We start from the raw sequence: 22,830 nt of genomic DNA, 5'->3' as shown, positions 1-22,830 counted from the left end.
GGTGTGTGTATGGAATGAGATGCCAGAGGAAGTGGTGGATGCTGGTAGAATTACAATATTTAGAAGGCATCTGGATGGGTAGATGGATATGAATGGGTTTAGATGGACATGGGCCAATTGCCGGCAAACAGGACTAGATTTATTTAGAGTGTCTGGTCAGCATGGATGGGTTGGACCAAAGGGTCTGTTTCCATGCTGTATGTCTCTGTGACTTGACATTTGTTACAATAATTAGAATATCTTGAAAGCGCACAGTGTTTCTTGCAGCAGCTATGAATGCATTTCAGGTTGATTACTTTCCAGCAGATTTGCAAATAAGTTAGAAATGTGGTCAGTTTGTAAACAGGTGAAAGGGGCCAGCAAGTTAAAAAAAAAGAGAGATAATCTTGATGAAAGAAGAGATTTAAATGACGAAAGATTTGATTGTGTGGGTCGAAATGAAGTGAATGGAAGAGCTAGAGAATCAAAAGATGTATCAAGAGCAGGTGTGAATAAGTGATAAGCAGCTGTAGAAATAGCAGGAAAAACAAGAGTCAAACTGAAACATGGAAGTTGGAGTCACTCCTCTTTCATTGGGTAAACAAAGCTAAAATTGGTGACTGCTTCATAAAACACCTCGTTTCAGTTTGCAAACACAGCCCTGAGCTTCAGGGCACCTGTAATATCAAATCCCTACATTACTCTCATCCCTACATTAAGTGAAAAACAAGGTGTTGCTCATCAAGTAGAGACTTTTCAGTCTGCCAGCCTTGTCATCAAGTTCTGTAGTTTCAGAGCTCAATCTCTGGTGCCCATTTTAATTTTCTTTGTATTTTTAGTCATGTAATTATTTTTCTTGATTCTTGATTTTTGATTTTGGGCTGCAGTTGTAAATCATTTTGTTGTTTCAACCTGCTCTATTCTTTTGGCTCTTTGGATACCTCATTATTGTACCCTTTGGCCCTGAACTACCAATTCTTTACACATTTAATCCCTCCAGATTTCCATCCTATCTCAGACCATCCCTTTTGTGTTTTTTCCCCACTCACTTCTTGCACCAGCTTCAGATCAACTACATTTTTAAATTTTCCCAGTTCTGATGTAATGCCACTGACAAGGAGTGTTAAATCTGTTTTTCACAACTTCAGTTTGATCTGTAGAGTATTTCCAGTATGCTCTACTCTTGTTTTAAGTAAGAACAGAGGTCAGGAAAGTGTTATGTGGAGGAGAAACAAAGAACAAAATGGATTATCTGTGATCGGACGAAGGACAGATATAAAAGAACAAGAAATAATAACGCATGGCAGAAATGATATTGAGACTGGTACAGATACAAAGAATGTGTCTGCAGGGCGTCTTGATGGAAAGGTGCAGCGTCAGTATCAGCAGCTGCCTCCCAAAATAAGAAAAGCTGAGATTGTTGATGCTACAGGAGGTGAACATTCTGTCCATATACACTTACAATGCTTGAATTGTTACCATCAGTATCTTCTCAGCCAGGTGCTAAAAGAAAGATGGCACAAATCTTCACAAATTACAACGATATCTTTGATTGACTTCACTAGCATGGCATGTAATTGTATGTTGCTTTGATTGCAGCTTGTGATATTGTTAAACCTTCCCCATAGCACTAATTTTGTTATGTAGGAACTCTGGATTGCAGTGGGCATCACTGGCTGGCCAACATTTATTGCCTGTTCCTCATTGCCCTTGAGAAGGTGGTGATGAGCTGCCTTCTTGAACCACTGCATTCCATCTATTGTAGGTAAACCCACAATGACAATAAGGCGAGAATCACAAGAAGTAAACATATACATTTACATGGCATCAACCAAACACATTTTGTGGGAACAAAACAGGATAAAATCCACACTACCCAATAGCATCTTTTAATCACAAGTTAGACTGTCAGATGTAGACACCATGTTATAAGAGAAGTCTGCAAATTAAGATATTTGTGGTCCAACAAATGCCAGCCTGACTCTAGAGTTTCATATGAATAATTCGGAAAGGATTTGGTCCAGGGATACAGACTGAAACAAATCACACACAGGTAAAGAAAATATTCCAAAATGGTCATTTGCAGGTCTGCCAGCTATGGGAGCCGAGATGAACCACTCCCTGAAAATACTTCAGTTGCCTCCCCAATATGGAGTCTGCTAGTTGTCTGGAGAACAGAAGGCGTGGCTGTGGCAGTTTGGAGAAGAGACCACAATATCCCACCTCAACAAATTCTGCACCCGGCACAACGTGGAGCTCTTGTTCCGCCGCTTCTGTGCCTTCTTCTTTGTTAAAATTCCCAACCTCCCTCTGAGGACCCCTTCTCCAACCTTCGTCTTCCAATTGGTCATCCCCTCCCAAACTTGTACTTGGCCTAGACCTCTTCATTGCTGCCTGATGACGTGACATCAGCCTCCTCAATTTCTCCACCCCAATCATCCACTTAAAACATTCAGCGCTCTACTCTCTCCACCCCGGTTCACTGTCAAAGCCGCTGACAAAGGTGGCAGGTGGTAGTATGGAAAATGGATTTCTGTGTCACAGAGACCGAATGCCAACTCTCCGACACCACGTCCTACCTCTCTTTTACCTGCGACCCATCGGTCCCAAATCACTCGCATGTCCATACCCTCATTACCTCTGGTGATCTCCCCTCCGCTGCCTCCAAACTCATAGACCCCAGGCCCGCACTGCCAGGTTCTACATGCTCCTCAAGTCCCACAAGCCCAACTACCCTGGCCAATCCACCATTTCAGCATGTTTCTGTACCACCGAACTCATCTCACCCTATTTCGACTCCATCCTCTCCCCCTTGGTCCAGGCACTCCCCACCTACTTCTGCGACACCAACCATGCCCTCCATCTCTTCTGTAACTTCCAGTTCTCTGGCCCCCAGCACTTTATCTTCATTATGGATGAGCAGTCCTTAAACATGTCCACACCCCACAGGGATGGCCTCCAAACCCTCAGCTTCTTCCTCGCCAACAGACGTATCCAGTCCCCCTCCACCAATAACCACCTCCGTCCTCACCCTTAATAGCTTTTCCATTAACTCCTCCCATTTCCTCCAAATGCAGGGGATGGCCATGGGCACCTGGATGGGCCCCAGCTATGCCTGTCTCTTTGTCGGCTATGTCAAACAGTCTCTCTTCAGTACCTACACAGGCACTGTGTCCAAACTCTTCTGCTGTTACATCGATGACTGTATTGGGTACAGCGTCTTGCACCTAGGCTGAACTTGAGTTCATTGACTTTTGCCCACAACTTCCACCCCGCCCTCAAATTGACTTGGTCCATCTCAGCCACCTCCCCCCCCCCCACTTCTTGGCCTCTCCATTTCCATTTCTGGCAGCAATCTCCAGATGGACATTTACTGTAAACCCACAGACTCTGACAACTGCTTGGACGACACCTCCTCCTACCCAGTATCCTACGAAACCTCCATCCCATTCTTCCAATTCCTCTGTCTCTGCCGCATCTGCCCAGATGAGGAGACATTCCACTCCCAAGCATCCCAGATGTCCATCTATTTTGAACAAAGGTACTTTTCGCCCCTCGGTCATCCAGACACCCCTCTACCGCGCTACCTCCATTCCCCAATCTAGTGCCCTAAACCCGCCTTTCCAAATGCAATAAAGACAGGGTCCCCCTTGTCCTCACCTACCATCCCATAAGATTCCATATCCAACACATCATTCTTAAACATTTCTGCCAACTCCAACTAGACCTCAACACCAAGAACATCTTTCGCTCCCCACCCTCTCTGCCTTCTGCAATGACCGTTCCCTCCCCAGTCCTTCATGTGCGCCACCCTCCCCAGCAACGCCTCTGAACCTCCAGGTACCTGCAAGCAGAAAAGATGCAAAACCTGCCAGCACACCATCCCCTTCACCTCCATCCAGGCTCCAAACAGTCCTTCCTGGGAGACAGAGGTTCACCTGCCTCTCTTCCAAACTAGTTTACTCCATCAGATGCTCCTGATGTGGTCTTCTCTACACTGGGGAGACCAAACGTAAATTTAGGGAACGGTTCACTGAGCATCTCAGTTGGGCCAGCAGGGGCCAACCCGACCGCACAGTCACAGCCCATTTTAATTCACCTTCCCTTTCTGACATGACCATCCTTGGCCTCCTCCATTGCCACAACAAACCAAACCAAAAATTGGAGGGATACTTCATCTCAGTCTGGGCAGCCGACAGCCCGGAAGACTCAACAATGAGTTCTCCAATTTCAATTAACGTCCCTTCCCATCCCTTGACTCCCTTCCCAGCCCTGTCCCCTCCCTTCCACCCCTCCCAGCCACCTACTGGATTCATTTCTCCCATTGACCAAACACGTCATACTCTACCTGTCTTCACCTATCCCTACTTCACCACCCCCTTTTATTTGCAGCTCCCCTTACATCCACCCCCAATCCTGAAGAAGGGTGACACCCAAAACTTCAACTTCTCCTCTGCCTGATGCTGCCTGGCTTGTTGTATTCTTCCAGCCTCTTGCTTGGTTATCTCCAATATAGAAGGTAGAATCAATTTAATGGACATTTCCAAAACAGACATTTCCCTCACAAAATAAAAAGAATATTTTTTTATCTAAATGCACTGAAGTTAACCTGCAGCATTTCTGTTTGTTAAATGCATGCAAACACCTGCTAACACCCAGTGGTTAGCAGAGCACAGGTCTGAGCTGGGGCTATTAAAAGCAGTCAGTTGAGAGTCAGTGTGTAATATCAATATCGGAAAAGGAATGGTTTTGGACAAGATAACGGCCAGATATATCCAACCACCATGTGGGCTACCAACATTCAGGACCAAGTATTAAAAAGTATATTTAGGATCTCTGACTGAAGCTCAAGTGAAAATGAGTTGCTTCAATTTTCAGAGATTACTTGTGCTCTTTTGTATAAACAATCTCCAAAAAGCCTAGGCCATTTACCCTTTCTAATCTGTTCCATAATTCAATGAGATCGGAGTGGATCTAGTAATCTTTAAACCACTTTTCTACTTATCCTATTACCTTCAAGCTGATTATTGATTGAAAATCAGTTTCAGTCTTGAATACAATGAACAACACAGCCTCGACATCCTTGTGTGTTAAAATATTCCACAGATTCACTATTCTCAGATAAAGGAAATTCTTCCTTATCTGTCTGAAATGGCCGATTCCCTGACTCAGATACTATGCATTCTGACTCTCTCAAAAAAGAAACCACCTCTTCAGTTTTACCGCGTCATGCTCCCTAAGAATCTTTTAAATTTCAATAAGATCTCTCAGTGTTCTAATCCCCAAAGAGTACAAGCCCAATGTATGCAAACTCTTCTCATAAGAAAATACCCCATACTGGAATAAATCTAGGTAAACAATATATTTCGCCTCAGTTAAGGGGGGCAAACTATTCACAGTATTCGAGCTGCAGTCTGACTAGTGTTCTGTATAGTTTTAGCAAGACTTTCTGATTTTTACACATTACTCCCTTCAAATTAATGGTCAACAGTCAATTTGGCTTCTCTATTAACTGAACATGGATGATAGCTTTTTGTGATTCATCTATGAAGCCCCCCCATACATCCTCTGTGCTACAGCCTTCTATAGTTTCTCTCCATTAAAAAAAAATCAACCCTTCTATTCTTCTCATTAAGAGCATAACCTCGTATTTTCCTGCCAAGCCATCTGTCAAATGTTCGAACACTTATTCAACCAGTCTATATCCCTTTGGAGACACTTTTTTCTGTCAAATTCACGACTGCCTTCCTATCTATTTTTGTGTCATCTGCGAACTTGGGTGACAGCACATTCAGTTTCGACATCCACATCACCAATCCGTGCTAATATTCTACTTCCAACACCCTGAGCTCTTAACTTAGTAAGTGGTCTTATATGTGATACTTTATCAAATACTTTCTGGAAATTCAAATAAATTACATCTACTGGTCCCCTTTTAACTATCCTGCTTGCTACCACCTGAAAGAAATAAAATAAATATGCAGGTACAATTTCCCCTTTATGAAGATGTGTGTCCTCCCCTTGATTATATTACGTTTAATGTTTTGCTATTAGATCCTTTCCAATGGATTTCAATATTTTCACACTTACAGATGTTAAGGTAACTACCCTATAGTTAATAGCTTTTTGTCTCACTTTTTAAATAATAGTTGTTACATTGACTGATTTTCAATTTTTAAAATCTTTTTTTCAGAATCTAAGAATTTTTGGAGGATAACTCCTAGTGCATCCGCTATCTCTGTAGCTACTTCCTTTCAAATGCTGGGATGTAAACCATTATTGACCTTTAGCCCCGTTTTCTCTCACAAAAACCAAGTTTAGCTTGAAGATCAATGCCAACGAGTTGGAACCTGGCAATGCAAGCATTAATTTCAGGCTAATTTAAAAGCATCTTGAGCTTTCCAATGCAACCTGCACTTCTGCCTTCTTACTATGATAGAAGTGCGAATGTAAATCGATGCTTGAACTCACAATGGACTGAGTATGCAATTTTCCTCCTGAAATGCAAAAAAGCTAGGATTGATTTCAAGTTACAATGCTATTTTCCACATAACAATGAGTGAAAGGGTTTTGGCATCTCACAGTATGCGTGGAAAGAGAAGTAGTTACTTATGGGGAAATAATTGAACAAACTAGGGAGATTTTCTAGAAGCTTTTATTAAAATACCAGCCTTACTACTTAACTTAGTTACATACATTAAACTAACTACCATATCAATGACCTTTACTGGTAAACGAAAATTAATCATGAACAAATTAGCAGCGAGAAAAGAAAAAGTAGCTTTACTGAAATAGAAGTTACAAAGATATGCTTCCAAATTACAAACAAGATTGGTTTGTAACAAAAGGTAGGTACAATGGTTGGCACTGCTGCCTCTCAACGCCAGGGACCCAGGTTTGACTTCAGCCTCGGGCAATTATCTGTGTGGAGTTTGCACATTCTCCCTGTGTCTGCGTGGGTTTCCTCCAGGTGCTCTGGTTTCCTCCCACAATGCAAACATGTGCAGGTTAGGTGAACTGGCCATGCTAAATTGTCCATAGTGTTCAGGGACGTGCAGGTTACATGCATGAATCAGGGGTAAATGTAGAGTAATGGGGAATGGGTTGGGGTGTGTGTGTGTGTGTGTGTGTGTGTGTGTGTGTGTGTGTGTGTGTGTGTGTGTGTGTGTGTGTGTGTGTGTGAAATCAGTGTGGACTTGTTGGGCAGAAGGCCCTGTTTCCACACTATAGGGATTCTAATTATATACCAGAAATTGGCCAAGTGGCAACCACAATTTCAAAGCAATCACTAGTGAACCCTTTCATGCATTTTTCCACAACTCACTTCACCAGTCATATACCCACCTTCTTTCTCACCCGAGATAATAGCACTTACCACTGCTGGAACCCTTACACTACTAGTGCTAGGAGCATTCTGAAAGCCCAGTGGTGCACCAGCCAGGTGCTGCTCCCTACCATGTATGCAAAGACAGGGAAACCAAAAACAAATATTTCTGATCATACACAGGAAGCACAGCCAACACCCACCCCAAACATAAATGTGCATTTGCAAAAGTATTCTTATTTAGTAACCAAGCTACAGTGATACACATTCTCAGTGCCATTCCATCCCAGAACTCAGTCCAAGGGAATGCCACTTCACCCACAAAACTCAATCAGTCACCCTCAATTCTGACCTTATGATGGAGGCAAGGTCATCATGAGAAAAAAAATGTTATCCTCGGTTTTAATCATCTTACTTATTGCATTAGAAAGAAAACTCACCTGCAGCTGCTATTCCAATGATGACTGAAGCTAAGTAAAATGACCAAGTGAATGGCTCAATGAAAACTGCAGAATATACACTGCAAACAAAAATAATTTTAATTAAATTTAAATGCAACCAATTGTAACTTAGAAAATTACAATCCCTCCATTATTGTCAAGGTGTTATGAAAAATACAATGTTGGACACTCCTAAATATAAAAAGGTGACAAGAAACAGGAACAGGGGTAGCTTGCTCCACCAATCTATAGGGCTATGACTGATCTAACATTGCTCACATCCACTTTCTTGCCCTTTTACTGTAACCATATTGGAGAAGACTCTATCTCAGCCTTAAGGAGACAGAAAGACTCTGCGCCCACGCCTCTCGTGGCAAGGAGTTTCAAAGACTCAACCCACAGAGAAGAGATTGCTCCTTTTCCGAGTCTTAAACTTACACCCCTTCGATTGTGAGCATATGCCCTATACTCCTAGGCGCTTCCAGGTGGGGAAACATCTCTCAACACTTAGGATTCTAAAGGGGCTTAATAGGCTATGTGCTTCATTTAGACCAGTTCTAATTCTTCTGAAATCCAGTAGTAGTTTCTCAACCTGCTGAAGCTTTGCTCGTAAAACAATCCCTCCATAACAGGCAGCATTAACCCAGCAAACTTTTTCTAAACTGCCTCCACTGAAACAATATATTTTCTTAAGAGGCCAAAACTGCTCACAATACTCCAGATATGGTCTCACTAGCACCTTGCACAGTTGTAATAACACTTCCCTGCTCTTGTACTCCAAATGCCTTAAAATAAGGGCCAACATTTCACTTGCCTTCCTGATTACCTGCTGCACCTGAATGCTAGCTTTGTGTTTCATGCACAAGTACCCACAGGCCCCTGTGTGTTGCAGCTTTCTGCAGCTGTTCACTATTTAAATAATTCTGGGGTTTTTCTCCCTTTGAAAATGAACAACTTCACATTTTTCCACCTCTCTTCCATTTGCCAATGTTTTGTTCACTTACTTTCTGGAGACTGTTTGTATCCCCCTCCCACCTTACCTTTTCACCTATTTTTGTCTGCAAATTTAGCTACAGTACATTTACTTCCTTCCTCCTAGCTACTAACATACCTTGTAATCAGTTGTGGTCACAGTACTGCTCCCTGCTGAAACTCACTGGTTGCCAACCTGAAAAAGAACCTCTTGCCCAATAGCCAATTTTCTATTCACGTCGATATACACTTCCCATGCCATGGGCTCGTATCTTATGACTTAACCTTTTATGATGTACCTTCTGAAACGCCTTTTGGATATCCAAATACAACACATCTACTGGTTCCCATGTTCACACTGTTTGAGACTGCTTCATGATTTTCCAAACGTTCTGCGATATCTTCCTAATTAAGTGATTCCAAAGTTTTACAAACAATAGATGATAGCTTAAAGGGCCTATAGATATAAACCAGAGCACCATCTGCTAACTCTGGTGAATGCCACTGTTCAACGATCAATAAGGGATTTCTCTCCTGCGTCCTCTCCTAGACAACATTTATTCTTGAATCAACATCACAAATAAGCAGACTATTTGGTCATTACCAAATTGTTGTGTGTGGGAGCTTTGTGATTTGTGGAAAATATGTACTAGTCTCTTAATCATTTAAAAAAATTCTGCTCTTCCAATATTTCTGTCAAGATGGAGAACTTCACATTTCCCTACCTTCAAGTCCAACCATTCAAACAATCCATATTATCTTCCAATCTCTTTGCATCCGCCTGACAGCTTACATCCTCTTCAAGTTTTGAATCAGAATAAACTTTCTGTTACACTTGGTCACATCAAAGGTATAAATACAGATTACAAATAGTTGACATCAAAACACTGATCCTTCTAAAACTCCATCAGTTACACTCTACCATCCTGTAGATGACCTATTTCGCTATGTTTGTGCTTTCTGATCACCAAGGAATCTGCGCCAATTAATACTGATATATAGCAGTTTATACCAATATAAGGTGCACTGCAACAATATACCTTATAAATATATATTTATGGAAGTTTGGTGCTGCTGGCTTGGCCAACATTTAATATCCATCTATAAATGACCTGGAAAAGGTGGTGGTAAGCAACCTTTTTGAACTGCAAAGTCTGTATGGTGCAGTCAGGTACACCCATGGTGCTGGTCAGCCAAAGAATTCCAGGTGTTGACCCTAGGATATCTATCCCAAGAAGGCAAAGGGCAGCAGATGAATGACAACACCAGCATCTATAAATCCTCCTTCAGGCCATATATCAAACTGACATGGAAATACATCATCAGTCCTTCACTGTCACTGGATCAAAATCCTGCAACTCCCTCCTTCCAAGTACTGTGGGTTCACCTGCACCTGATGTACTACAATGGTTCAAGAAGGAAGTTCAGTATCATTTGCACTCAAGTGGCAATTAGTGATAGACAATAAGTGGTCATTTCACCAGCAAATATTCACATCTCATGAAAGAGTAACAAAAATCCTACAAGTGCTCATCTCGTGGAAAAGTCTCTTCATGATCCTTATCACGTTGCTTCTGTAAATTCCAATATACTGCATCCATTGACTCTCTTTAATCATCTTGCTGGTTACATTCTCAAAAAGCTCTCACTTTTCCCAATTTCTCTTTCACAAGTACGCACTGATCCAGTTTGATCATATTCTCACTATCTGATCACAGCAACAATATTCTAAAGCATGACAATTTGGAAACCTGCTAACCATGTGTAGATTCTTCCAGATACAAGGAAATGGTAGTAAACTCATCCACAAAGCCATATATTTAAAAGTGATGAATTTAGAGGGTTATGGAAATAGAGTTGGAGAATGGGACTGAGTCGCTCTTTTGGGAGCCAGTACACATGATGGGCCAAATTGCTTCCTTCTATACAGTAAGATTCTATCAACAAATTCCTGCTCCCTCTCAGATTCTAAAAAGAAACACTTGAGCAGTGCATGTCACAGAATTTTTGATGCAGCTTTACATACCATACACACAAAAAAAAGAAAATGAATCCCTACACTTTATTGAACGGAGCAAACGCCACATTTGGTTTCACCAAAAACAAACAAAAAGTGGAAAAGTAGCAATAGAAATATACAAAGATTATGCATAATGGCGGTAAGGTGGCTCAGTGGTTAGCACTGCTGCCTCACAGTGCCAGGGACCCGGGTTCGATATTCAGCCTCGGGTGACTGTCTGTGTGGAGTTCGCACATTCTCCCCCTGTCTGCGTGCATTTCCTCTGGGTGCTCCGGTTTCCTCCCACACTCCAAAGATGTGCAGGTTAGGTAGATTAGCCATGTTAAATTGCCCACCGTGATAGGTGCATTAGTCAGGGGTAAAATGCAGGGGAATGGGTCTGGGTGGGTTACTCTTCGGAGGGTCAGTGTGGACTTGTTGGGCCAAAGGGCCTGTTTCCATGCCTTAGGGAATCTAATCTAAACTGATCAAGCTGGTGAGCAAAATTGATGGCAGGGACCTCCTACTTGAAAGACAAACATTTCTTGCCACAGTGTTTTATTTATAAACATCTCTCTCCTCCAAAATCAGAGAATCACAAATTTGATCATGTCTACTGCAATTCTCCAAATGAGCAATGTCATTCTCACACCCTCTCCCCTTAACCTTTGACGGTCTTTCTTTTCAGAAAAGTTTTTTTCCCGCCATGAGATAGGCTTATTGAATGCCCTGCCACCGGTAACTGCAATCTAGATATTAACTAGTTACTGTGTGAATAAGCTGTTGTGTTGTTTTTCTTTCTTTCCCCAATTACTTGAAATCTGTGCTTTCTTTCTCTATCCATTCACGAGTGAGAACACATTTTCCCCCACTTACTCTGTCCAGACCCTTCATGTATACATAAAAGAATTATTGTCACTTGTATTAGTTTTTTGCAAAAAAAGGTGTAAAGTGTTTAAGTCGCCATGTCACTGCGCCTATGTTTTATACCTATATCAGATTTGCTCTCAACCACATCTTCTTCTCGAAGGAAAACAGTCATAACTTCTCTAATCTGTCTTCATAACTGAAGTTCCTCATACTAATGACCCTTCCTGTAACCTAGTCAACTGGAGTATAAAGAATTCTCACTGCAACTGCTCAAGATTTCAGGGAGACATTTGGTTGTAATATAAAATCAAGCGGTTTTTAAAATAGATATCCATATAAAATTCTAAAGGTGAACATTTAAAGAAACTGAAAGTGCAGAGCAAGATATAACGCAGATACACAAGAAACTAGGAAGTCAGAATTTTATTGCAAAAATAAAGAGGTCTTGTGAGTTTTGAGAAGATTTGTAGCTCAGGTTGAGGTTCTGGATGTAGGTTTGCTCGCTGAGCTGGAAGGTTTGTTTTTAGTTGTTTCATCACCATACGAGGTAACATCATCAGTGAGTCTCTGGATGAAGCAGTGATGGCATGGCCTGCTTTCTATTTGCGTGTTTAGGCTTCCTTGGGTTGGTGATGTAATTTCCTGTGGTGGTGTCATTTCCAGTTATTTTTCTCAGGGGTGGGGTGGTAAATGGGATCTAAATCAACATATTTCTTGATAGAATTCCAGTTAGAATGCCATGTTTCTAGGAATTCTCCTGCGTGTTTCTGTTTGGCTTGTCATCCTACCCCAAAGAAATGAAAAACAGATAAATAGAAAGCAGACTATGCAACCAGTGCTTCCTCCGGAGGCTCACTGACTATGTTACCGAGTATGGTGACGAAACGTCTGAAAACGAACTTTCCAGCTCAGTGAGCAAACCTACATCCAAAATAAAGAAGTCTTGCTACAACTGTATAACCTTTTGCTGAGATTTGACCTGGAGTACTGTATACAATTTTGAACTCATTATTTGAGGAAGGATGTAGTTGCATTAGAGACTGTACAGTGAAGGTTACTAGAAAATTTGCTGGAATGAGGTATTTATACTAAGTTAAGAGGTCAAGTAAATTGGGTCTACACTCTAGGTCTACAGTCTGGATCTCAAAGAAGCAATCAAGATTCTGAAGGGTCTCAATAGGATTAACACTGCAAGACTGTTTCCTGTGACAATGGAATTTAGAACACAGGGACATGAAGGTTAGGAGTTGATCATTTAAGACTAAAATTCGGATAAATTGCTCTACTCAATTGGTTGTAAGTCTTTAGAATTCTCTATTTTAGAGCGAAAAGAATATTTTTAAGGCCATGGCATACCGACTTTTGGTCTCTTGAAATTAAAGAGACATATGAAGCCAGCAAAAAAGTAGAAATAAATAGAAAATCAGCAGTAATTTCATGTAAAAAGAATGTGCAGTCTACACGTGCTCCTATTTACAAGATGACAATTTTTTTTACTTTTTAAATATTTTATAGAAATGGCATATAGATAAACAATTTATGAAAATGCACAGAAAATAAAAATGTAAGAAAGTGAACTTGTTTATTACCTGTACACTAATCCAGAAATGACCATTGAAAGTCGAGCTCCCAAAACAGCAACAATTGACGGAGTCAAAATATTTGAAGCAGAAAATACAGTATAAATTATAGCCAAGCTGTTAAAGAAAGATGATCTGTTAGCACAATGAAATAACCATACACAAATCGACAACAATTGAAGTACAATTTCAACAAAAGAAATACATTTAAATCAATACTAATACATAAATGATCAACTTTGATGCTGACTTTTCCGATGTTCCTTTAAATGGCAGGTAAAACAGTACTGTGAAAGTATACTTCATTTTATGGCTATATAGTTTTATCAAGATATTCGCAAGGTTTGAAATTGCAGTAAAACAAAGTTGCCATACGATATCACTTCACAAACTAAGATAAGTAAACAAACACCTGGTGTATCCACTTCCATGAAACCGGGTACTGTTAATGCTCTTGATGACTGTTTGCTGTTGAACAAAAATCGTAACTATTTTAATAAAAAGGAAAATGTATTCTGCAAAATCATAATATGTTCACATTTTACAAACTAGTGTGGTGGCTCAAAGCAACTTTATAAGGGATGAACATGTCAAGTCGATGTTTTGAGCACACTGCTCAAGTTTCTGGTAAATGTAAACACGTGCAAGCAGTGACCACAATCACAGAAGTGTTACAGCACAGAATGAGGCCATTTGGTCCATCAGGATTTAAACTAGTAAGGTGGGCAGTGGGACCCAGAGATAGTAAGGAAAGAGATCAATCTGAGACTGATACAGTTGAGAACAGAAGCGAGTCAAACAGTCAGGGCAGGCAGGGACAATGTAGGACTAATAAGTTAAACTGCATTTATTTCAATGCAAGGGGCCGAACAGGGAAGGCAGATGAACTCGGGGCATGGTTAGGAACATGGGACTGGGATATTATAACAATTACACAAACATGACTCAGGGATGGACAGGACTGGCAGCTGAATGTTCCAGGATACAAATGCTACAGGAAGGATAGAAAGGGAGGCAAGAGAGGAGGGGGACTGGCATTTTTGTTAAGGGATAGCACTACAGCTGTGCTGAGGGAGGACATTCCTGAAAATACATCCAGGGAGGTTATTTGGGTAGAACTGAGAAATAAGAAAGGGATGATCACTTTATTGGGATTGTATTATAGACCCCACAATTGAGAAACAAATTTGTAAGGAGATCCCAGCTATCTATAAGAATAATAGGGTAGTTATGGTAGGGGATTTTAACTTTCCAAACATAGACTGGGACTGCCATAGTGTTACGGGTTTAGATGGACAGGAATTTGTTAAGTGTGTACAAGACAATTTTCTGATTCAGTATGTAGATGTACTTACTAGAGAAGGTGCAAAACTTGACCTACTCTTGGGAAATAAGGCAGGGCAGGTGACTGAGGTGTCAGTGGGGGAGCACTTTGGGGCCAGCGACCATAATTCTATTAATTTAAAATAGTGATGGAAAAGGATAGACCAGATCTAAAAGTTGAAGTCCTAAACTGGAGAAAGGCAAATTTTGATGGTATTAGGCAAGAACTTACGAAAGCTGACTGGGGGCAGATGCTCACAGGTAAAGGGAAGGCTGGAAAATGGGAAGCCTTCAGAAATGAGGTAATGAGAATCCAGAGAAAGTATATTCCTATTAGGGTGAAAGGTATGGCTGGCAAGTATAGGGAATACTGGATGGCAAAAGAAATTGAGAGTTTGGTCAAGAAAAAGAAGGAAGCATATGTAAGACATAGACAGGATAGATCGAGTGAATCTTTAGAAGAGTATAAAGGCAGTAGGAGTATACATAAGAGGGAAATCAGGAGGGCAAAAAAGGGACATGAGATAGCTTTGGCAAACAGAATTAAGGAGAATCCCAAGGGTTCTTACAAATACGTGAAGGACAAAAGCATAACTAGGGAGAAAATAGGGCCCCTCAAAGATCAGCAGGGCAGCGTTTGTGTGGAACCGCAGAAAATAGGGGAGAAATTAAACAAGTATTTTAGAATAGATTCCCCATAGAGTGGAAACAGGCCCTTCAGCCCAACCAGTCCACACCAACCCTCTGAAGAACAACCCACCGAGACCCATTTCCCTCTGACTAATGCACCTAACACTGTGGGCAATTTAGCATGGCCAATTCACCTGACCTGCGCATCTTTGGATTTAGGATGTAGGTTTGCTTGCTGAGCTGTCGGTCTGATATCCAGATGTTTCATTACCTGGCTAGGTAACATCATGAGTGGCGACCTCCAAGTGAAGCGAAGCTGTTGTCTCCTGCTTTCTATTTATAACTTTCTCCTGGATGGGGTTCCTGGGGTTTGTGGTGATGTCATTTCCTGTTCGTTTTCTGAGGGGTTGATAGATGGCATCTAGATCTATGTGTTTGTTTATGGCATTGTGGTTGGAGTGCCAGGCCTCTAGGAATTCTCTGGCATGCCTTTGCTTAGCCTATCCCAGGATATATGCGTTGTCCCAGTGAAAATGGTGGCTTTTTTCATCCGTGCGTAGGGCTACGTGGGAGAGAGGGTCGTGTCTTTTTGTGGCCTGCTGGTGTTCGTGTATCCTGGTGGCTAACTTTCTTCCTGTTTGTCCTATGTAGTGTTTGTGGCAGTCCTTGCATGAAATTTTTGTAGATGACATTGGTTTTGTACTGGGTCTTTTAAGTTTGTTAGTTTTTGTTTGAGATTATCTTTGGATTATGGGAGGAAACTGGAGCACCCGGAGGAATCCCATGCAGACACGGGGAGAATGTGCAAACTCCACACAGACAGTTGCCCGAGACTGGAATTGAACCTGGGACCCTGGTGCTGTGAGGCAGCAGTGCTAATCACTGTGCCACAGCGTGCATCAATATTAACTGTGGAAAAGTATATGGAAGTTATAGACTGCAGGGAAATAGATGGTGACACCATACAAAATGTTCAAATTACAGAGGAGGAAGTGCTGGATGTCTTGAAACACATAAAGGTGGATAAATCCCCAGGACCTGATCAGGTGTACTCTACAACTCTGTGGGAAGCTAGAGAAGTGATTGCTGGGCCTCTTACTGAGATATTTGTATCATCGATAGTCACAGGTGAGGTGCTGGAAGACTGGAGGTTGGCTAACGTTGTGCCACTGTTTAAGAAGGGTGGTAAGGACAAGCTAGGGAACTAATGACTAGTAAGCCTGACGTCAGTGGTGGGCAATCCTGAGAGACAGGATGTATATGTATTTGGAAAGGCAAGGACTGATTAGGGATAGTCAACATGGCTTTGTGAGCGAGAAATCATGTCTCACAAACTTGATTGAGTTTTTTGAAGTAACAAAGAGGATTGATGAGGGCAGAGCGGTAGATATGATCTATATGGACTTCAGTAAGGCATTCAATAAGGTTCGCCACGGGAGACTGATTAGCAAGGTTAGATAAAGGGAGAACTAGCCATTTGGTTACAGAACTGGCTGAAAAAGGGAGAAGACAGAGGGTGGTGGTGGTGGTGGAGGGTTGTTTTTTAGACTGGAGGCCTGTGACCAGTGGAGTGCCACAAGGATCAGTGTTGGTCCTCTATGTTTTGTCATTTACATAAATGATTGGGATGCGAGCATAAGAGGTACAGTTAGTAAGTTAGCAGATGACACCAAAATTGGAGGTGTAGTGGACAGCTAAGAGGGTTACCTCAGATTACAGCAGGATCTTGATCAGATGGGCCAACAGGCAGAGAAATGGCTAAATGCGAAGTGCTGCATTTTGGGAAAGCAAATCTTAGCAGGCCTTATACACTTAATGGTAAGGCCGGAGGGAATGTTGCTGAACAAAGAGACCTTGGAGTGCAGGTTCATAGCTCCTTGAAAGTGGAGTCGCAAGTACATAGGATAGTGAAGACGACTTTTGGTGTGCTTTCTTTTATTGGTCAGAGTATTGAGTCCAGGAGTTGGGAGGTCATGTTGCAGCTGTACAGGACATTGGTTGGGCCACAGTTGGAATATTGCAGGCAATTCTGGTCTCCTTCCTATTGGAAAGATGTTGTGAAACTTGAAAGAGTTCAGAAAAGATTTCCAAGGATGTTGCCAGTGCTGGAAGATTTGAACTACAGAGAGAGGCTGAACAGGCTGGGGCTGTTTTCCCTGAAGCATTGGAGACTGAGGGGTGACCTTATGGAGATTTACAAAATTATGAGGGGCATGGATAGGGTAAATAGACAAAGTCTTTCCCCTGGGGTCAGGGAGTCCAGAACTAGAGGACATAGGTTTAGGGTGAGAGGGGAAAAGATTTTTCACACAGAGGGTGGTACATGTATGGAATGAGCTGCTAGAACAAGTAGTGGAGGTTGGTACATTTGCAACATTTAAAAGGCATTTGGATGGGTATATGAATAGGAAGGGTTTGAAGGGATACGGGCTGGGTGCTGGCAGGTGGGATAGATTGGGTTGGGATAGCTGGTCGGCATGGACGGGTTGGACCGAAGGATCTGTTTCCATGTTGTACATCTCTATGGCTCTGGAAACGGAGTAATAATCAGCCAGTTTTCTATCCATGTTGCTATTGGCTTTCATCCCATGATATTTCACTTTGCTCTTGTGGCAATGTATCAAATACCTTCTGGAAGTCCACATATACTACATCAATAGCTTTGCAATCATCAAGCTTTCCTGTTTAGACCAGAGTTGTGTTGGAAAAGCACAGCAGGTCAGGCAGCATCCGAGAAGCAGGAAAATTGATGTTTTTGGCAAAAGCCCTTCATCAGGAATAGAGGCAGGAAGCCTCCAGGGTGGAGAGATAAATGGGGAGGGGGCAGGGAGCTGGGGCTGGGGAGAAGGTAGCAAAGAGTACAACAGCTGAATGGGGGTGGGGATAGAGGTGATAGGTCAGAGGGGAGGGTGGAGCAGAGAAAGGGAGACTGGCAGGTAGGACAGGTCACGAGGACAGTGCTGAGCTGGAAGTTTTGAACTGGGGTAATGGGGGGGAAAATGAGGAAACTGGTGAAGTCCACATTGATGCCCTGGGGTTGAAGTGTTCCGAGGTGAAAGATGAGGCGTTCTCCCTCCAGGTGTTAGGTAGTGATGCAGCAATGGAAGAGGAAGGAGGCCTCCTCCACCGCTGCTCCCTCACCACCCGATGCCTGGAGGAAGAACGCCTCATCTTCCGTCTCGGAACACTTCAACCCCAGGGCATCAATGTGGACTTCACCAGTTTCCTCATTTCCCCTCCCCCCACCTTATCCCAGTTCCAAACTTCCAGCTCAGCACTGTCCCCATGTCCTGTCCTACCTGCCAATCTCCCTTCCCTTGCCCCACCCTCCTCTCTGACCTATCACCTCCATCCCCACACGTGATGTTGTACTTCAGTTTTCTAACATGTTTGCCCATGGCATAGGCTATCCTATCATCCTGGGCACCACTGATACCTTTCTGAAGAAGGGCTTATGCCCGAAACGTCGAATCTCCTGCTCCTTGGATGCTGCCTGACCTGCTGCGCTTTTCCAGCAACACATTTTCAGCTCTGATCTCCAGCATCTGCAGCCCTCACTTTCTCCACCACCTTGTTAACCATTCCCCAATCACAAAAACTCTACCACAACAAAACTTCTGGCCATTAAATGTCATTCTCTGAACAATCCTGAAAATGAACAACTTCATCCATTTTATTTTTAGCTATGTGAAAAGTCTGCAAGCTATTCATAAATAAAAAACCATCATACAAGATTAAACCAATCCCGATGTATAAACATATATTACATGGCTTTTTACAAATCGAAGCAAAACAAACGTGGCAACTCCAGTAAGGAGCATAACCAGGATGGGAGGAAGTGAAAATTTTACTGAGGCATAAGCATTATATATCAAGGTGAGAAGTGATTGAGCATGTCATCTGCCATGGTTAGTGATTTAGAACAGATACAGGACATGAGCTTTTTAGGAAACCACAAGCAGTGAGGGATTGCCATTCAACAATCTTAAATGGAATAATCCTAAAAACTTTACTTTTATTCACTCATGGGTTGAGGGCCGAGCTAGCATTTATTGTCCATCATTAATTGCCCAATGAGCAGTCAACCACAATGCTGTGGATCTGGAGTTACAGGTAGGTCAGACCTGGTAACGACAGTAGTTAATTTTCTTAAATGACATTATTGAATCAAATAGGTTTTTCCTGACAATCAGCAATGATTTTAAGCTCATCAAGACTTTTAATTCCAGATTGTCCAAAAATTGAATTCAAACACCATGGCAGGATTCAAATTCAGGTCTCCAGAACATTATCTGGGATTACAGGTTAATAGCCAAACAATAATACCATTAAACCAGAGGAAGTGGTGGAGGCTGGTACAATTACAACATTTAAAAGGCAGCTGGATGGATATATGAATAGGAAGAGGGATATGGGCCAATTGCGGGCACATTGGACTAAATTAATTTAGGATAGTTGGTCGATGTGGACGAGTTGGACCAAAGGGTCTGTTTCTGTGCTAGACCTCCCTATGACATTCCTAATTTGTTAAAATGTGTTTTTCAAACTATATTTGAACTATGCATAGCACACACACAGTTGCAAAGAGTCTAAAATTGGCTTCAACATTTCTGCAGCATCAAGGAAATTAGCTTTGCTTTCCTTTTTGATCATGATCTAATCAATCCTGCCAGGACCTACTGATATGTGGATTTTAGATGCCAGTAAATGGACTGAGCACTGTTAAGTGGAGCAATTTGTCATTACTCAACATTAAAGTCCTAAACTAGATTAGAAGAGCTAGAACTTTGATAAAATCCTATTCCCCACTGGATTAACTCACATCAAGGGATATAGAGGGAGAGAGAGGGAGGTAATAGGGGTGGAGGAGTTGCATTACTGGTCAGAGAGGATATCACAGCAGTGCTGAAGGAGGGCACTACGGAGGATTTGAGCAGTCAGGAAATACGGGCAGAGTTCAGAAATAGGAAGGGTGCATTAACAATGTTGGGGCTGTACTATAGGCCTCCCAACAGTGAGCATGAGATAGAATTACAAATATGTAAACAGATTACGGAAAGATGGAGGAGCAACAGGGTGGTGGTGATGGGATATTTTAATTTTCCGAATATTGACTGGGATTCACTTATTGTTAGAGTTTCAGATGGAGCAGAATTCGTAAGGAGCATCCTCGAGGGTTTTATAAAGCAGTCTGTAAAAGTCCAACTCAGAAAGGGGCCAGACTAGTCCAGGTGTTGGTCAATGAGCCCAGCCAGATAATTGAAGTTTCAGTCGGGGATTAGTTTGGTAATAGTGATAACAATTCCATAAGTTTTAGAATATTCATGGACAAATTTGAGAATGGTAAATTGAGAGAAGGCTAACTATACCAAAATTTGCCAGGAGCTGGGGAATGTGGACTGGGAGGAGATGTTTGAAGGTAAATCCACATTTGACATGTGAGAGCTTTTAAAGAGAGATCGATTGGAGTGCAGGCAATGCATGTCCCTGTGAAAATGAGGGATAGAAATGGCAAGATTAGGGAACCATGGATGGCAGATAAAATTGTGAGATGAGCTCAGAGGAAAAAGGAAGCATTTCTAAGGCGAAAAAGGTCGAGGTGACTGAAAACAGCTAAAGCTTTGGAAGAATATCAGAAAAGTAGGACCAATCCGAAACAAGGAAATAAGGAGGCTAAAAGTGTCTTGAAATATTTTTAACAAACAGGGTTAAGGAAAATCCCAAAGCCATTTATTCATAAGGAGCAAGAGGGTAATTCGAGAAAGGATTGGCCCACTCAAGGACAAAGGAAGGAAGCTATGCATGGAGTCAGAGAAAACAGGTGAGATTCTTGATGAGTACTTTGCGTCGGTATTTACCAAGAAGTAGTACATAACAGATGCTGAGGTTAGGGATAGAGGTTTGATTATTCTAGGTCAAGTCAGTGTAAGAAGGGAGGAAGTGTTGGGTATTCTAAAAGGCATTAGGTGGACATGTCCCCAGCTCTGGATGGGATCTATCCCAGGTTACTAAGGGAAGCGAGAGAAGAAATAGCTCGGGCCTAAACAGATATCTTTGCAGCATCCTTGAATATGGTTGAGGTGCCGGAGGACTGGAGAATTGCTAATGTTGTCCCCCTGTTTTCGAAGGGTAGCAGCGATAATCAAGGTAATTCTAGACTGGTGATAACGAGTTTTGAGAAGATTTGTAGCTCAGATTGAGGTTCTGGATGTAGGTTTGCTCGCTGAGCTGGAAGGTTCATTTCCAGATGTTTCGTCACCCTACTAGATGACTTCTTCAGTGGGTCTCCGGGTGAAGCACTGTTGATAATTCCTGTTTTCTATTTAAATGTTTGGGTTTTTTTGGATTTGTGATGTCATTTCCTGTTCTTTTTCTCAGGGGTTGGTAGATAGGGTCGAACTTGATGTGTTTGTTGATAGAGTTCTAGTTGGAATGCCATGCTTCTAGGAATTCTTGGGCGTTTCTCTGTTTGGCTTGTCCTAGGATGGATGTGTCATCCCAGTCGAAGGGACATGATCTTGACCCTCTCTTACTCGTATCCTTACAAAAAGACGAGGAAGGACACCACTTTGACTGGGACAACACATATATCCTAGACTGGTGAGCCTGCGTCAATGGTTGGGAAGCTGCTGAAAAAGATACTGAGGGTTAGGGTCTATTTATATTTGGAAGAAAATGGGTTATCAATGATCGGCAGCATGTGTTTCTTGCAGGGAAGGTCACGTCTTACCAACTTAATAGAATTCTTTGAGAAAGTGACAAAGTTGATTGATGAGGGAAGGGCTTTAGATGGCATATACTGTGATCAGTGGTGTTCCACATGGATCTATGTTGGGACCACTGTTTTTTGTGATATACATAAATGATTTGGAGGAAGGAATAGGTGGTCTGATTAGCAAGTTTGCAGATGACACGAAGCTTGGTAGCGAAAGCGACTGTCAGAGAATGCAGCAGAATATGGATATGGATAGATTGGAGTGTTGGGCAGAGAAGTGGCAAATGGAGCTAAATCCAGGCAAATGCAAGGTAATGCATTTTGGAAGGTCAAATTCAAGAACTGTATGGTAAATGGAAAAGCCCTGGGGAATACTGATGTACAGAATGATCTGGATATTCAGGTCCATTGTACACTGAAGGTGGCAACACAGGTCGATACAGTAGTCAAGAAGGCATACTTCATCGGACAGGGTATTGAGTACAAGAGTTGGGAGGTCATGTTACAGCTGTATAGGACTTTGGTTCTGCCACATTTAGAATTCTACATGCAGTTCTGGTCACCATATTACCAAAAGGATGTAGATGCTTTGGAGAGGGTGAAGAGGAGCTTCACCAGGATGTTGCCTGATATGGATGGCGTGAGCTATGAAAAGAGGTCAGTAAATTCTTTTCATGAGAAAGACGGAGGTTGAGGGAGATCCTGACTGAGGTCTACAAAATCAGGAGAAATATTGAAAGGGTGGATAGCAAAAAGCTTTTTCTGGGAGTGGGGGACTCAATTACCAGGGGTCACAAGTTCAAGGTGAGAGGGGATATGTTTAAGGGAGACATGCATGGTAAATTCTTTACACAGAGAGTGGTGGATGCCTAGAACACGTTGCCTGCAGAGGTGCTAGAGGCAGGTCTAATAGCATAATTTAAGAGGTATCTAGACAGATACATGAAAGGGCAGGGAACATAAGGATACAGAGCCTTAGAAAATAGGCGACAGGTTTA

At 42.1% G+C, this 22,830-nt stretch overlaps 1 protein-coding gene across 3 annotated transcripts in view; it reads right to left on the bottom strand.

Moving 5' to 3' along the window:
- mfsd11 (major facilitator superfamily domain containing 11) overlaps window positions 1-22,830 on the bottom strand; it is a 58,600-nt gene that overhangs the window by 34,251 nt on the left and 1,519 nt on the right. Inside the window, exons 1-4 of one of the 3 annotated variants that reach the window (XM_060844977.1) lie at window positions 15,389-15,916; window positions 13,577-13,632; window positions 13,174-13,281; window positions 7,744-7,823 (exon numbers count right to left, since the gene is read on the bottom strand). In XM_060844977.1, coding sequence (XP_060700960.1) covers window positions 7,744-7,823; window positions 13,174-13,281; window positions 13,577-13,632; window positions 15,389-15,406 — 262 coding nt within the window. In that variant the 5' untranslated portion in view covers window positions 15,407-15,916. Of the gene's footprint in view, window positions 1-7,743; window positions 7,824-13,173; window positions 13,282-13,576; window positions 13,633-15,388; window positions 15,917-22,830 lie in introns of those variants that run through there. The other 2 variants (XM_060844976.1, XM_060844979.1) reach the window with 2 other exon arrangements.

The sequence above is a fragment of the Hemiscyllium ocellatum genome, chromosome 25, assembly GCF_020745735.1.
Source record: "Hemiscyllium ocellatum isolate sHemOce1 chromosome 25, sHemOce1.pat.X.cur, whole genome shotgun sequence".
Lineage (NCBI taxonomy): Eukaryota > Metazoa > Chordata > Chondrichthyes > Orectolobiformes > Hemiscylliidae > Hemiscyllium > Hemiscyllium ocellatum.
The sequence above is the reverse complement of the archived record's forward strand: the minus strand, read 5'-3'. Positions and strand labels throughout refer to the sequence as shown.